General features: G+C 35.5%; 3 protein-coding genes across 6 annotated transcripts; 1 reads left to right on the top strand and 2 right to left on the bottom strand.

Annotated features, from left to right (window-relative positions):
- The first annotated feature begins 1,963 nt into the window (after positions 1–1,963).
- Positions 1,964–2,593, top strand: LOC120629270 (40S ribosomal protein S24). Its single transcript, XM_039898160.1, has 2 exons — positions 1,964–2,100; positions 2,207–2,593. The coding sequence occupies exons 1-2, from the start codon at positions 2,051–2,053 to the stop codon at positions 2,553–2,555; spliced, it is 399 nt and encodes a 132-aa protein (XP_039754094.1). The 5' UTR covers positions 1,964–2,050; the 3' UTR covers positions 2,556–2,593.
- A 222-nt stretch (positions 2,594–2,815) lies between these two features.
- LOC120629261 (zinc finger protein 544-like) lies at positions 2,816–11,317 on the bottom strand. Of its 3 annotated transcripts, none has more exons than XM_039898142.1 (8): positions 11,113–11,317; positions 10,384–10,519; positions 8,296–8,422; positions 7,668–7,789; positions 7,013–7,128; positions 5,868–6,099; positions 3,869–3,951; positions 2,816–2,966 (listed from the first exon to the last, which is right to left on the bottom strand). In XM_039898142.1, exons 1-8 carry the CDS (start codon positions 11,226–11,228, stop codon positions 2,846–2,848), a joined length of 1,053 nt encoding a protein of 350 aa, XP_039754076.1. In that variant the 5' UTR covers positions 11,229–11,317; the 3' UTR covers positions 2,816–2,845. The 3 variants fall into 3 exon arrangements, with proteins under 3 accessions (XP_039754076.1, XP_039754078.1, XP_039754077.1); XM_039898144.1 differs by lacking the exons at positions 10,384–10,519; positions 11,113–11,317 and adding exons at positions 8,958–10,068; positions 10,137–10,161; XM_039898143.1 differs by lacking the exons at positions 10,384–10,519; positions 11,113–11,317 and adding an exon at positions 8,958–10,289.
- A 1,175-nt stretch (positions 11,318–12,492) lies between these two features.
- Positions 12,493–14,940, bottom strand: LOC120629260 (lactosylceramide 4-alpha-galactosyltransferase-like). 2 transcript variants are annotated; one of them, XM_039898140.1, is made up of 4 exons: positions 14,784–14,940; positions 13,781–14,516; positions 13,172–13,299; positions 12,493–12,734 (listed from the first exon to the last, which is right to left on the bottom strand). In XM_039898140.1, the coding sequence occupies exons 2-4, from the start codon at positions 14,443–14,445 to the stop codon at positions 12,511–12,513; spliced, it is 1,017 nt and encodes a 338-aa protein (XP_039754074.1). In that variant the 5' UTR covers positions 14,446–14,516; positions 14,784–14,940; the 3' UTR covers positions 12,493–12,510. The 2 variants fall into 2 exon arrangements, with proteins under 2 accessions (XP_039754074.1, XP_039754075.1); XM_039898141.1 differs by having other exon boundaries at positions 14,865–14,940.
- Positions 14,941–15,728: the final 788 nt, after the last annotated feature.

The following is a 15,728-nucleotide window of genomic DNA, read 5'->3' as shown; positions in this document are numbered from 1 at the left end:
ATATCATGAAAATTGTTTATAGAGGTAACATGTTAAATGGATGAGTATCGTTGTATTGTATTATCGGTGTCTCGAAAAAAGAACGATGGTTTTCTCGTAGATGTTTAGTGTCAAGCGTACGTAATCCATAGTTACTAGTTAGTTACCCAATTGAAGAAAGAATAAATTTCTAAAGGAGGCTTCTACATAGTTTATCGAAATTAAAGCTGCCGAACTTATCCGCCATTTTATTGAGATAAGTTTCCATCATTTATTATCAAAAGCCTACATTTAACAAACCAGTCCACTGCTGGACTAAATGCGACTCCTAAAGGTTCATCACCACCAATGACCACGCTAGGCAAAAGGAATGGTGATCGCATTATAGATGGTTCGAGGGACTAGCACAGAAGACGCTGCTGCCCGTTAACTGGTATTTTACTATACGACTTTCCTTTATTATTCAACAAAACATGACGAATAGTATTCAGATTAGATTTGGCTTATATTTATGATATTTCTTTGAAAAAGAAGCTAGACATTTAAGCAAAATATATAAAATAAAGCAAAAATATTATGAAATCGAGGTAATAGTCAGTATACCTACATACAAAGGGAAAAGTTCTTCTTCTCTTCTTCTAGTACCATCTGCTATCTGAGGTTAGCAGCCATTAGGGCTAACTTAACTTTATTAAAAGCTCTAAATAGGGACTATATTTAAAAAAAAATTAGATACAATAAAATAGGATTGATATAACTGGATGTTGGCTTCTGAATAGTAAGGTAATAAGAAAACGGAGAATGCAGACAAGTTTGCGCCTGAGTTAAATAGAAGAGCAATTCTACGCGATTAAATCAGAAATTAGGAGATATTTTTGTAGATTTGGGTTCGGAGAACTAGCTTAAAGATTAGCGAAGCGGAAATGACAACAGGCGATGCGATATAGCTCGGGGACCGATGGTTATTGGGATCCTTATATACCTGTGACGAACGACAATATGTGATAAACTTAACGCCTGATATAAAGTAATAGCAATATTTAATATTTCATGTTTTAGTAAACATATTAAAATTTCAATTCTCATCTGTTTCTTTGTAGCTTTCTACATTTTAGATAGAAATAAAATATGATCAAATCGTAGAAGATTGATGATACTTTTTGCTGTGGCATTTACATAAATTGGCTAGGTGGCCTCATTATGCTGAAATATTATGATTATATTTTTAATGATTTCCCCAAGGAACCTTTGTGAAAATGCTTAACGACGTAGGCAATATACATTTATATTTACTAGTTTTTACTGTATACCAATTGGAAGAGTTGCATTTTATTTAAACTTATTTTATTGACGTGCGGAAAGAGGATCCAAGCACTTTAGATTATTGTTCGCCTTGTTTCGATTCTTTAAAATTAAAATGTAGTTATTTTGATAGTGTAATTTTCACGTTGACTACAGTTTGCAACTTAATTATTGTAAATTATTACAAATCTAATAAATTTACAATCTAATCTAATAAAATTTTAATCTAATTTTTTACGCATAAGTACAGAGATCGTAAGGCGCTGCCTAAAACGGAACGTATATACAGTAGCAGTCTTTCTCGCCCTAGATACTAGTTTTTCTAAAATTAATTGTTGCCTGTTTGTAAAATGGTAGTTATTTATGACAATAAATAAAAAATAAAGATTCACTGACCTACGACAAACGACAATTTATATCGACCTGACAATAAATATTCAATGATTAATCGGGGTAATACGAAAATGTTTATTATATTTTTATTACTTTATGATAATTTTAATGTAGGATGTAACTTATCCAGAGTCAAAAAGCTTTATCTATGAAAATAATCTTATATAATAAATCGTATCCATCATTACCTGTCGTTACTCATTACATTGATTTCAATTTAACAGTACAATATGGTAGGTAAAATCATGGTATGGTAGAATGTCGTAATGGTAGAAAGCTAACTATTACATATGGCAACATTGACACCTTCTTTTTCCTTGTGGAGTTGTTTGAGACACGTGCGTATTTCACGCCGAAATCTCTAAAATAATACAAAATGACTGAAGGCACAGCGACTATTCGCACTCGCAAATTCATGACCAACAGGTAAAAGTGCATAAAATTAAATTCAGACGAGAAACGTGTTGTGATGTGGAAACTATACATGGCACCGCTATGACAGGTTATGTGATAAAGTTTGTGAACATTTCAGGTTATTGGCGCGCAAGCAGATGGTTTGCGATGTCCTACACCCGGGCAAACCTACTGTTAGCAAAACAGAGATTCGCGAGAAGCTCGCGAAAATGTACAAGGTGACACCCGACGTTGTTTTTGTGTTCGGATTTAAAACGAACTTTGGTGGTGGCAAATCCACTGGATTCGGTTTAATTTACGACACTTTGGATCTGGCCAAGAAGTTTGAACCCAAACACAGACTAGCGCGCCACGGCTTATATGAAAAGAAGAGGCCCACACGCAAGCAGCGTAAGGAGCGCAAGAACAGAATGAAGAAGGTACGAGGTACCAAGAAATCAAAGGTCGGAGCAGCCGCTAAAAAGTGATGTGACAGTTTGTAAGTAAATAAAAATTTAAAAATCCAGTTTTTGTTTTTGTAGTAACATTTCCTATAAGAGACACTTTAAATGCTCAGTTATACCATATTTGTCTTTATGGAATATGCCGGACACCAGTAAATGCTGTGTCTCAAACACATAGGTGAATAGGAATGACGGAATGGTCCTTACATATGATGGATCACCCATCTGGCAATGTCAGGCGTTCCATCAATAAATACAAACAATTATTTAAATAAAACAGTAAGTATAAGGTAAAATATATAATTTGTGTTAAACTATGATTCTTCTTGTGAAACTTCACCAAAGTTTTCTTGTAATTTGATGTAGCTAGGAGTAGCACCTTGCCTCATTCTAGGTCTGCCATGAATCTTGCGCTCATGGCAAAAGAGCATCTTTCTGTAACAATAAATTGCACAATTATAAGGAATCAGCCTTTCAAAACGGAATGAATATCTTTCATTATTGCTGAAATAAGAGTGAACAGATAGACATACTCAGAAAAGGAGATAACAATTTTTAAGGGTTCAAAACCGAGGATATATACTTTGGGTGATAATATTTGTAAACACTAAATTTTTATTGCATCAGTTGCTTATTTGAATTAGAAAACTTGCTGTTCTATTATTATTTAGTAACATTAATGGCAAATGGGCACAGTGGGCAGCAATCCTGCGATCTAAGTCCAAGGCTGTGGGTTCGATTCCTACGACTAGAACATGTTTGTGTGATGAACATGAATGTTTTTCAGTGTCTGGGTGTTTACATGTACATTATAAGTATTGACTGACTGATGAGTATTCATCAGTCATCTTAGTACCCATAACACAAGCTATGACTACTTAGGAGCTAGATGGCGATGTGTGTATTGTTGTAGTATATTTATTTATTAAAGTTTTTTGTGTATGTTCATATGGCTTTCCTGTAAAGTAATAGCATTACACATCCCTAGATTGCAGTAATAAATAAATATCAAGAGTCATACAATTACAAATAAATCATTACATCTGACTGAATGCTTTTGTTAAAACTATAAGTTAAACTATACCAAGCGATTACTGTTAAATTCAAATTAATTGTAAAGGTAATGCTATGTAGTATTACATTTTTTTTTTAGCTTTTCAATTTGATATAGGTACATTATTAATATTATGTTTAGCGGTTGCATGTTTAATGATTAAACACTCGATTGACAGGTTGACAATAGATGTTAATATGGATTTAATTCAAACTAAGAGTAGACCTTGTTAGAGGTAAATAACATAATTTTAACTACACTACACAAGTTTGTTTTTTCTTACCTAGTAGCAAATGAACTTTCACATTGACAGCAGCAAAATGGCTTAGCACTCCGATGTTGTGTTGCTATATGGTTGAGTAGTGACTGCAATGAGTAAAAATCTCAGTGTTAATACTGTTTGTCAGAAATACTGCATTAATACTAGACGAAAAGTTAAGGTGATTCTAATGTTCTGTACTTTCCAATAACTATATATAATTTTATTTGCTATATGATGCGGCACTCTGATACAGCCATTGCCTGTGTGCTTGCAGAGTATGTGGTGTTGGAGACATATGCTTGGAGTGTCGTGGAACAAATTTCACACCAATATTTCCATTGACATCAGACATCAAGCAACGTCTTTCAACATTAGTGCACAGTTGCATATTATTTTTTTATTTTATTTTAATAGCAGGCAAACTAGCAAGTGGGTCACCTGATGGTAAGTGATCACCGCCGCCCATAAACATCTGCAGCACCAGAGAAGCCACCGATGCGTTGCCGGCTTTTAAGGAATTTGTTTATCCGCCCCTTGAATAACCCCAGATTGAATTTTTGAGGAAACACATCAGATGGGAGATTGTTCCACAGTTTGCAAGTGCGCGGTAGAAATTATCTGGTATTTCAAACAGTAGAAGAATACCAGGCATCCAGATGATGAGGGTGGAATTTATTTCTACGTGAGGTGTGGTCAGAGAATATTTATTTTATTTTATTTATTTATTTGGTATCTATGACCCATCACTACACACTACACTATAACATAAATAGAATAATTAAAAACTAAACTAAATCAAAAAAACTTACATTGAATATTAAGATACAATATAAAAAAAAAAAGTTACAAATTAAAATTTCTGTGTCCAGGCAGCCCTACGTGGAGTTGAATATACAACTTGTAAATTGGAGAGTCGTATCGACTTATTAGTGCTTTCAGAATGCCGTTACTGCTTACCCACGTTCTTTTCATCAAGGATGCTATTCATTTTCTTCTGGTGGCAAAAAAGTCATCAGTATGAGCCCTCGCAAACATTTCTGATGCACTACAATAATGGGGTAAGTGCAACAGCATTCTGAAACCATTATAATACTGAACTCGTAGGGCGTTTAGTGATGCCTGTGTATAGTTAAAATTAAAATGTTAATGAGTAAAAATTATATTATCATTTAATATTATATTCAAATTCTTCGGACACGTCTTCTGGAGAGACAACAACTCCATAGAAGGCACTAGAGCGCGCGGTAGGTCACCCATGCGAAGGATCCTTGCATGATTGTACCAGACTATCTGCAAATAGGGAGAAGTGGCGAATGATCGTGAGGCGAGTAACAACTGCCACTAACAATGTCCCACCGTGATGACCACAACCACTCTGGCAAGGGTGTTACGACAAAAAATAAGTGAGCAGGGATTGTGTAATGGTTTATACAATCCTGGTACTATACTTTGTTTAAATTTGGCAAATATCGCAGATAAACCATGGTTGTCGGTGCAAGCATGTGTGATGCATGGATGAGAGCGCTTAAAACATAGTCTCCAGCACCGACGCAATGTTGCCTGTTTATCGGTTTTTTACTTCGGTGAGTGTGCTCAGGAACTTCACAATCTTGTTCCCCCTTCCCCGTTTTACCACAGAACAGCGAGACACCGAGAGCGGTGGCATCCTTATGTGGTTGATATCCCATCAACACGCACGAAACGTTTTTTATCCACGTTTCTGATACGTGCCGCTAAGATGTGGAACGCCCTCCCGGTAACTGTGTTTCCTGCCACGTATAATTTAAGTACCTTCAAGGCTAGAGTGAATAGGCTTTTTCTAGGCAAGCGTGCTCCAACCTAGACCTCATCGTTGCTTTCTAACGGGCATGATTGTCGTCAAACGCTGGCCTATCATTAATAATAAAAAAAAAAAAAAAGACGGGCAATGCACATACTGATACGCCCGTCGCCTGTGTGCGTGAGTTTATGTACCTATAGACAGTGGGCAGGTGTCGAGTACAATCCTGGTACAATTTACCTGTTTAAATTTGAATCCTCTTTGGCAAACATCGCAACTAAACACTGGTGGTAGGTGCGATCGTCTGTGTGACGCGAGGTTGGAAGCGCTCGAGAACGTGGCGTGGCACTGCACACACTGGTACGGCCGGTCGCCTGTGTGCGTGCGTTCATGTATTTGCAGTGAGGAGCGACTTCGTGAGCGGTAAGGGCAGTATCCGCAGGAATAATTGAATTCGTTGGTATGGACTAGCCTGAAAATTAGTTTTTCAGATACAATGTTATCGTTATCATCACCACCATATCAACCCATTAACGGCCAACTACGGGGCAAAGAGGGAGAACATTACAGAGAACTCTCAGGCATGCCAGTTTCCTCACTGTTTTCCTTCAATGTTAAAGCAAGAGATATTATAATTGCTTAGAAAAGTTGGTTTTTAACGACCTCCCTGGTGACGGTTGAACGACCGCAACGGTGAGCGCTTAGAATTTAAGTAGGAGGTCCCGGGTTCGATTCCCGGAAGTGCCAATTTTTGAATTTATAATTTCTGAATTTTCTCTGGTCTCATCTGGTGGGCGGCTTTAGCGTGGAGTTACCACCCTACCGACAATGACGTGCCGCTAAGCAATTTAGTGTTTCGGTGCGATGTCGCGTAGAAACCGATTAGGGGTATGACTACCATACTCCCTAACAGGTTAGCCCGCTAACATCTTCGACTGCATAATCACTTACCACCAGGTGAGATTGCAGTCAAGATGTAACCTGTAGTGGAAAAAAAAGTTACAGCTGCGTGCTGGTTTTCGTACTCGCCCCCGCGAAAGTGAAGCTGAAGTCCACAACCACTAGGCTACAACTGCTTCTACGTTAAGTACCTTCTTAGTAGGATCTTAGATTATTCAGAATATATTTATGAAATTTAAAATCTACAGTTAAGATTATTCCACTTTGGTCATGCTCTTATTATCAGAATGTAAAAATATTGCTTACATATGGTCATGCTCTTAATATCAAAATGTAAAAATATTGCTTACATAGGGTCATGCTCTTAATATCAAAATGTAAAAATATTGCTTACATATGGTCATGCTCTTAATATCAAAATGTAAAAATAATGCTTACATAATATGGTCATGCTCTTAATATCAGAATGTGAAAATATTGCTTACATATGCGTTTTCAGCCTCCACATAGTTTTAAGCTTCAGGCCACAACTCTCACAAATATAGGGTCCCCGACCACACCTTGGCTTCTTAACATTTTCCTTGCAAAGTTTACAATCGTTCTGCAAAGGATAACTATACATATTGATAAAGAGTTAGGCAGTAGTCTCATCAATATTAACAATAATAATGATGAGTATTTAACTTTAGTACATATTGATAAAAAAAATTAAAAACATGGAAAATCCAAAAGTGCACGCCTCATAATATCATTTTTCACTAAAAAAAAAATAACTTAAACTTTTCACCGCATGTGGGCGCTCTAAGTCATCTGTTCTTTTTTTTATTATATTTTTTTGTTATAATTATCATTTACTATTAGTCAATGATGTAAATGGAATTAAAAAAAATACTTTCAACTTTTTGCGTTCATTATTTTTATTAATTGTAATTAAAACAGATATTTTCAATAGCGTGCTGCGATTATGAAGCTTTTAAAAAAAATTTCGATACGTTAATTTTTGCGGTCGTGAGAGTGCCAGAACCATGTAGACATACATCCGGACGTCCTCGAATATTGTGTAATTTTTTTTTGAATGGAAAAATCCCAATGTAGCCCGAAAAGACAAGAGGTGAAAAAAATGTCGCGTTACATACTCACATTGACGTCGCGAGTCTTTCGACATTCTTCACACTTAGGTGCATCTAAATTTTCAATGACTATTTCTTCATCATCATGATTGTTACAGTCATCAACATAGTCATTACTTGCACTTTCAGACACTGTAAGGAGTCATTGAAACAGATTAAGAGACTAGAGTCTGTGTAAGCTGAATACTTTCCCGACAGGGTTGATACAACCAACTTGTGTACTCTGAAGTCTATGAATCAGTAAAACTTTCGTCCTAATTTGTACTTTACTTTTAAAAAGATAGCTTGTTACATATTTTAATGTATTCAAACCCCCATTTCAACCTCTTCGAGGTTGGGTTTTCAAAGTAAACCTGTGAAAGTCACAGTGACAGATTGGAAAATAATTCGAAATGTGAATCTGCAAATGGCTGATATTTAGGATAGCTAATCTATCCTAAACTTGTATAACGATAAATTACCTATCGTACACATCTAACTGTTGCAGGGAAAAAAACTGAAAAAGTTGAAGTTTAAACATGGTTCTGTAAAAGTAAACACAATTGCATCTAACACATATGGTTGCATAATCTAAGTGGACTGCTTACTAACTGCTATTATACTTTATTTTAGTTTAAATGCATTTTGTCAAACTTTACCCATCTCAGCCTCTTGTGCTAACCTCCATTGGGTCACCTCAGCTACTTGCTTCAACTCAACAGCTTTACAAAGTGTCTGTACACATTCCACACAAATGTACTGCGGTTTTCCATCATTCTGTCTAATCTGAAAACAATATTTTTTATTAAAACAGCCTAGTTAAGGCCTTACTCCTGGACATGGGTCTCTTACAGTTAACGCACACAATGATACCCATGTATTAGTGGGTAATACTAGAGTCTTTAACCCCCTTGAAAGCCATACATGGCATGCTAAGCAGTGCTAGTGGCAACGTAACTTCGATTTGACTATATTTTTGGTGAAATTGCACCAAAACAGCTATGATGATTTTTTTCTAGGACATAGTACCAGAACTAAATTGGTAAGTTGGTTGGCTGCATTTATTTATTTATTTATATCCTTACAGCTAGCCAAAACGTATACTAAGTCGGTTACAGATGTACATTACAAAAATATTAGTTAATTTGTCTGAATATAATTTAGGAACTTAGCTAAACTTATATTAAATATGTCAATTTGTTGGTGCTGAGCAATCATATTATTAAGAAACGAGAGCGCGCGAAATGCGAGCATTTTTAGCACAGTGCGTACGTAAAGAATCGAGTGAAAATAGTAGTAATCTTCCCATGCAAGTTCGTACCGTTTTAACAGGCACTCGCACAGCTAACGAGCATTTTCTAAGTGTGTCTGGATTGTCAACCTTATTGTTAAGGAGTAAGAGACAGGCCTTTCGAAGCCTTTGTTCCAAAGTATCCAAACCCACCATACCTGATACAAATAATGAAGGGTATATATAGAAATAGTATCCATACATTTTATAAACAAATTCCTAGCAAATCTGCGTTGGACTTTTTCAATAGCAAGTGTGTAATTTGCATTAAGTGGGCTCCAGACTGCCGAATTGTATTCTAACTTACTACGTACATAGGCGTTATATAAGATTAGTGTAACATTAGGATCCGTAAATTTCTTTCCTTGGCGTATAACAAATCCTAAAAGTTTATGTGCTTCTTTACAGATCCTATTGATGTGGTCGCCAAATGTAAGTTGACAATCGATAGTCAAACCTAAGTCACGAATTTGTGTTATCCTTTCTAATTTTACCTCGGATATAGTATAGTCGAATTGAAATTGGATTATGTTTGCGAGATAAAGTAATAATTTTACATTTCGCTGTATTAAATACCAGGAAATTTATTTTCCCCCACTTCACCGCATTGTCAATATCCTGTTGAAGCTGAGAACAGTCATGAATTTCGCTTATGCCAAGAAATAATTTTAAATCGTCTGCGAACATTAAAAATTTTGCCTTCTTGACCACTTCTGGTAGATTGTTGATCATTATTAAAAATAGGGTAGGCCCAAGGTACTCCCTTGACTTACCCCTGATGACGTTGTAGAATAATCAGATCCGAACACTTAATTAAACATACTGCTGCCTGTTAAAGAAATAACTTCGAAAAAATTCCAAAAGCTTAGGAGTAAACCTGATATTAGACAATTTCTGTAAGAGTATATTGATTTCAACACTGTTGCTTGCTTTTTTGAAGTTGAAATAAGCAATGTCAATTTGACGGCCAGAATCCATTTCTTTAATGGCGTAATCTAAATTTCTGTTATTAGCCAAAGTGGAGCGATCAGCCCGGAAACCATGTTGCCAATCCGTTAAGTAAATGCCTGTTTGCAGTTTAATTTGGTTGTTCACAGCGATTTTAAACAGCTTAGCGAATACAGAAAGAACAGCAAAAGGCCTGAAATTATCAATTTTATTACTAGATCTCTCTTTAGGGATTGGGGTAACTCTTGAAATTTTCCATACGTCTGGATATGTTGCGGTTGCATGACCTTGACAGCCAGGGTTCAAACCTTAAAATTATAAATTACTGATTTACCTCTGCTGTGTATCAAACCCAAGACTTCCCTTATAACGCATCCACCAGAGCACCACTGCACCAGGGCAGTTGAGGAAAACCTCAATATACATAATACACAGATCTTTTTCTTTCTAATTTTAGATTTTATCTTAGTGACTAAAAGATACTGATTATATTTATTTATTCACAAACCTCAATATTCAGAATATTTTTGATTTCTTTGGCATAATTCATTGTACTTTTATTAAAAAACATATTAGTTTCCGCAAGTCTTAGACAGAGTCTACAATTATTAATCAATCTACCTTTATTAATTTTTTGTAAAGAGCTGAAAGGAATAAGCATGTCAGGTTATATAACATGTTACAGGCATTTCAAATCATCATTGTATAGTTATTAAAAATATATTATTAATTATATTATGAATAATGGATGGAACCAGGTATTACTTCTTTTACTTAATTTGCTATAATCCTCAAAAAGCAGGAAAATCTGTATGTGTCCCATATATAATTACTTAAATCTTCATACTCCATACCAAGCAGACTTTCAAAATGGAACTACTATGCACATTTCGTTCACCAGAACATCCTTAGGAGACATAACAATGAGTAATTACTACGTCTTGACATGAATTGGGTCAAACAGATTTTCCAGCTTTTAAATTTATTATGAGGCTAATAAATCACGGGCGGCGAATCACGGTTTTTCCAGTAAGAAATAGCCAGGTGAAAGATAGCCATTAAAAAAGATCATTCGCGATTGGATTTACATCTTTAAATTGATCTCTGCAAGTCACAGGTAGTAAAAGCTGCTTGAATATTTATGCGTAAGTATGAAAAAGTATGATTTTATGTTATGATGTGTCAGAACAAATCTGCAATCTGCTTGCTGCGGATAACAGAAAGTTGTAATGTTTACTTTTTGGTTTCAGCCATTTCTTGTACGTTACGGTGTTTCAGTAACCGTATCTTTTTTAATTGAACTTTACTCGCTTTGAACGACAACAGTTTTCTAGCCAGAAATATTGTTGTCATTGCTTTTTTTAAAAACTCATTGTTTGTTGGGAAAAAAGGAAACAAATTCTGAAATTCTTCTTCACAATCACAACAAATATAATCCACAAACAAACATCAATCAGTCGACATTGACATAAGACATCCACTTTTGACAATGACAGTTACTTGGCATCATAGAACAGATAGGTAATCACTACGAACGATTGGTACAAACTATGGAGGGTAATGGTAAGGAGAGTCATCTGTGTATATGAAAAAGTGTCGTCAAAATGTATTAAATTAGGATGGCGCCACATTTGAATCAGGGTAACTCTTAGAAGAAGCGCCAAATATAAATATTGTTAGAGTAGGCTTGAAAAACAAACAAGGAAGTATGGAGATACAAGGAAGTAAGGTTATATTTACCCCAATATTTTGTACAACGTAAGTTGTTGAAATTCTCAATAATTAACTACTTTAGTCGATAATGACTAATTTTTTTAACTCGGCATACTTCAATTCATCTACGATTGCTGTATTCATACCATACCCTGTGCATCCACCAGCGCCATTGTGGAGGATTTTTGAACTGTTATTTAGCGCAACAACTGGACACTTTTTCATATTTTCGCCCATTTAAGATGACTCTCCTTACCTCTACCCTCCATAGTACAAACGCAAGCCATTAAAAAAAAAATCACTACGAAAAGCCATAAATCAAAAAAAGAAGACAGGTAATCCCAAGAATATCCCTCATCCGGTCGTATTGAAACCATTTGATTTGGACAATTTTGTCGCTAATGCCTAAAAGCAATGATAGACGTATATAACGCTAATAACGCTAGTTATGCTACAGTTTAAAAAAATCGATAGCTGCTATCGACTTCTGCTTTTAAAGGTATCGAAATGCTTTTCAACGGAAAATGTTCGAAAACGACTTCAAATAGGAGGAGGATATCAATTCGGATGTTAAATAAAAAACCCAGAATATATAAAATCAATAAAAAACCTAAGAACAATTATTTATTTTTATTCTTCGGGTTAATACTGTTTTTAGCATTGATTAAATAATGTTACTATGTTCTTAATAAGAAACAACATTTCTTTCAACGTTCAAATTTTCATTTTGTTATAATAATGGTAGAATTGGGCAGAGGAATTAATATCATTTGGCATTCCTCATAATAAACACAAACAAAAATCAAAATGGGGTGAGTTAAAAAAAACGACCTTATTTTAACTTTGTTTATTAAACTATCGCATTTTTTAGATTAAATAACTTTTGAAATTACATACAATGCTTTTGATATATTTGCTTACATTAGAACCCGAATTGATCAGAATACATTTTAAAAGTCAAAGGGCAGAATCTTTTCGCTAGTTTGGTTAGTGGAGAACTTCTCATAACTTTGTAGTCCTTGGTAATGTGGTCCCACAAATTGTAGGTATATGCGTTTGTAGTCGATAATTCTCCTGGGACGAAATATTCAATGGCCCGGACTTCTGGTATGGGGTGAAAAAACTGTGGACCATAGATTTCAAAGCCTGAAAAATAATTTAACGTAAAGAGAGTTGCAAAGTTTTAAATAAGTACATAGGCTGGAGGGAAAATACTTATATTGCGATTGGCATTTAAAAAAAATACATTTTGCACAAGTTGGCAGTTTGACGCTTTGTGTTGTTCTTTTATAGACCAACTTATACATAGATAACAATTATCTACATCTATGTAACTCACCTAGTTTCAAATCACGCAGGGCTTATGTGACGAGGCATACCTACTGATATTATTTTTTCTTTTTAATTGTATTTAATCACAAGCCTACCAGCAGTGCACACAGCATAGCAAGTTTTTGATTACAACTTACTTAAGCTTTTGATACTTACTTAACAGAGCATGCAAACTTAAATAAAAATCGTAAAACAGAGTACTCCATGAACCCTATGACTGAAATAAAATAGATACAAGAGTATATAATCACCATTACACGTAGCAGAGGACATGTACAAGGTGTCTGGGGTCGAACAAACTTTTTTCAGAACTTTGGTCATGACCGTCGGTTGCCATGTATGAATGCAGTCACCTCTACATAAAATCGATTGCATTTCACTGAAAGTTAAAAACATAACATGATTAATCAAATATAAACTAACATAATATGTAAACAAAATTACGATCGCTGAATACCGGTCGTTACAACCTCCTTATTTAGTAGGTAACAAGTGATTCAAGTATGCATCTCAGAATGCTCAGAATTAGAAGGGTTTATACTCCGTTATAGTCTACCACGCTGGCCAAGTGCGGATTGACAGACTTCACACGCCCTTGAGAACATAATGAAGAACTCTCAATGTATTTATTTCGGAATTACTCATAGAATAAGAAGTATTTGAACTACCTACCTACTTAATTGTGCTATGCTGACATACTTCTAGACATAGTTGTTTGATTGTTTTCACGGAAAAAAATATGAATGAACCGATCTTGTTAAAATTTACTATCAACCAGACCGACCGGTCGCGGCGACGGGCTTAAGATACGTTTTTACACTTAAAACTAAAACGCTACTTTAAACAATAAATTAACTAACTTGACAGCGATTCCAGATAATTTTCTTCCAACAGCGTCCCTGGAAAAAGCCAAGACACCTTCCCCAACTGTATCATCGCTCTCTCTGGTCGCCCAATTCCTTGCCAAAGATCGCAAAGGCTGTGCAACCACCATATCTATGTCCAAGTATATCCCACCCCATTGAGCCAGCGTTAAATATTTCAACACATCCAGACTTATTGAAACACGATTACGACTACATTTTGGCAAGACATCAATTATTAAATCCCCCAAAGGTGTCCCCTTACAGAATTCGTTGATATTAATGCTCCAAAATTTTACATTATTAAAGTTCTCGTGAGTCAAATTTTCCGAAGGTACAGTTGGGCTGGTAAATACAACGTTGATTTGCCACTCAGGGTGCGTTATAGCGGCAGATTCTATAGAGCAGTGCTGTCTTGCAGTCAAATTTCCAGGGCAAGAGGTCGCGTACATAAAAATGGACCGCGAGGGTAGATTAGAACTTCTTTCTAATACGGGTAAAGTGCTATTGCTATTTACAAAGGGGCAGGACATTTCATGTTCTTGCTTCTGTCCCGTTAAAGTAGATAATATGAATGTGAAAAGTGCCAAAATAGGCAAATGTATGACGTATTTGGAGTTACTTATTATGCAACGTAGCACGAATGTTCTCCTCTTGTACATTTTTCCAAACGTATTGTAACGTGTTCTTTTTATTGTACAAGGTAAACGCTAGGTACAGCTAGGTATATTACCTATAAAAGAAAAAAAAAGTAGATGTTAGCTAGTAAGTACCTAAAGTAAATCAAGTAAAAAGCTTCTTCTTAGCCACTATGAGTCAACTATCATAGTTATTTCATTTTGAAATTTGAAATTTAAAAAACAACACTACACATATTTACGAATATAATAAGCTTAAACTCATAGAAATCATCACTTTAATAAATATACTTTGGTTTGGTTATACGAATTAAAGTAAACTACTGCGTAAAAACATGAACATCGAAAAAAAAAAAAAAAACCTGTTGCTTTGTCTCGAATTTCACTCAAAGCGCAAATAGCATTTACACAACACTCAATAATACTGTAAATAAGACATTTACATTGATAAATATTCACTTTTTACGAAGGTATTTTGTTTTTATAGTAATTAATCAGATTCAAATTGAAAATTATGGTTTGCTGCCCCTGGAGGCGTCTGCCCGGGAAGCTGTAGGAAGCTTGCTGCACCGCGTGGTCTAAGACACAAGCTTGAGCGAAATTGCCTAAAAAATATATTTATTTATTACCTCAGCTCACGACGACCTGATTACGCGGCGGCTTTACTTTGGCTGAGGCAAAGGTACACCAGAAAACGCCTATCCAGTTTCCATTATGAATACCGGTTTTGTTGTGTATCTCAGCCCACTAAAGCTGAAAGTTTTTAAGTTTGTATTCCCTACCTTTCTTGAGCAGTGAGCATGGCAAATAAGACATGCCAGCCGTATCGTTATTGGTAGGTATAAGTACTTTCTAATAATATTGAATTTTAGGAAGAGGAGTTATAAATAGTGCCGACCTAAAAAGAATTGTAAATGGGCAAAAAAATAATAGAGGAAGCTATAAATACTTAATGCTGGTTCAACGTAACGTGCGCCAGTTTCCATTTCTGAGGCATAGTGGTGAATCATCGCATTTTCCAAAATCAGGGCTGTTACTAAAAATTTCTTGATAGAAGAACCCAATCCGCTTCATTGGCCTGTCCTGGGCATCCAACACAGGACCACGTGATCTGCGGTCCAACATGTACATCAGTAGACAAACGAAGCAATCAAGCATATACATGCATATTGCGAATCAATACTTGTGAAGTGTGTTTATTTGTTTGTCCTTCATTCGCGCCCTTACTAATCAACCAATCAACTTGATTTATTTCGTAGAGTCAGTTGAAAGCACGGAGAGTAGCTTTTTAGCGTGGTTTTGCTGTG

This window comes from Pararge aegeria, chromosome 14, assembly GCF_905163445.1.
Source record: "Pararge aegeria chromosome 14, ilParAegt1.1, whole genome shotgun sequence".
Lineage (NCBI taxonomy): Eukaryota > Metazoa > Arthropoda > Insecta > Lepidoptera > Nymphalidae > Pararge > Pararge aegeria.
Note: the sequence above shows the minus strand (reverse complement) of the source record. Positions and strands in the feature narration are given on the sequence as shown.

Excerpts from the sequence above, each read along its gene's own strand:
- LOC120629260 (XM_039898140.1), bottom strand. The coding sequence starts at position 14,445 with ATGTACAAGAGGAGAACATTCGTGCTACGTTGCATAATAAGTAACTCC. Across the intron at positions 13,300-13,780 it reads TTATCTGGAATCGCTGTCAA|TGAAATGCAATCGATTTTAT; the intron begins GTTAGTTAATTT and ends TTTAACTTTCAG. Across the intron at positions 12,735-13,171 it reads GTCCTCTGCTACGTGTAATG|GCTTTGAAATCTATGGTCCA; the intron begins GTGATTATATAC and ends ATTATTTTTCAG.
- LOC120629270 (XM_039898160.1), top strand. The coding sequence starts at position 2,051 with ATGACTGAAGGCACAGCGACTATTCGCACTCGCAAATTCATGACCAAC. Across the intron at positions 2,101-2,206 it reads CGCAAATTCATGACCAACAG|GTTATTGGCGCGCAAGCAGA; the intron begins GTAAAAGTGCAT and ends TGAACATTTCAG.
- LOC120629261 (XM_039898142.1), bottom strand. The coding sequence starts at position 11,228 with ATGACAACAATATTTCTGGCTAGAAAACTGTTGTCGTTCAAAGCGAGT. Across the intron at positions 10,520-11,112 it reads GAAATGGCTGAAACCAAAAA|CTCTTTACAAAAAATTAATA; the intron begins GTAAACATTACA and ends TATTCCTTTCAG. Across the intron at positions 2,967-3,868 it reads GAAAGTTCATTTGCTACTAG|AAAGATGCTCTTTTGCCATG; the intron begins GTAAGAAAAAAC and ends TTATTGTTACAG.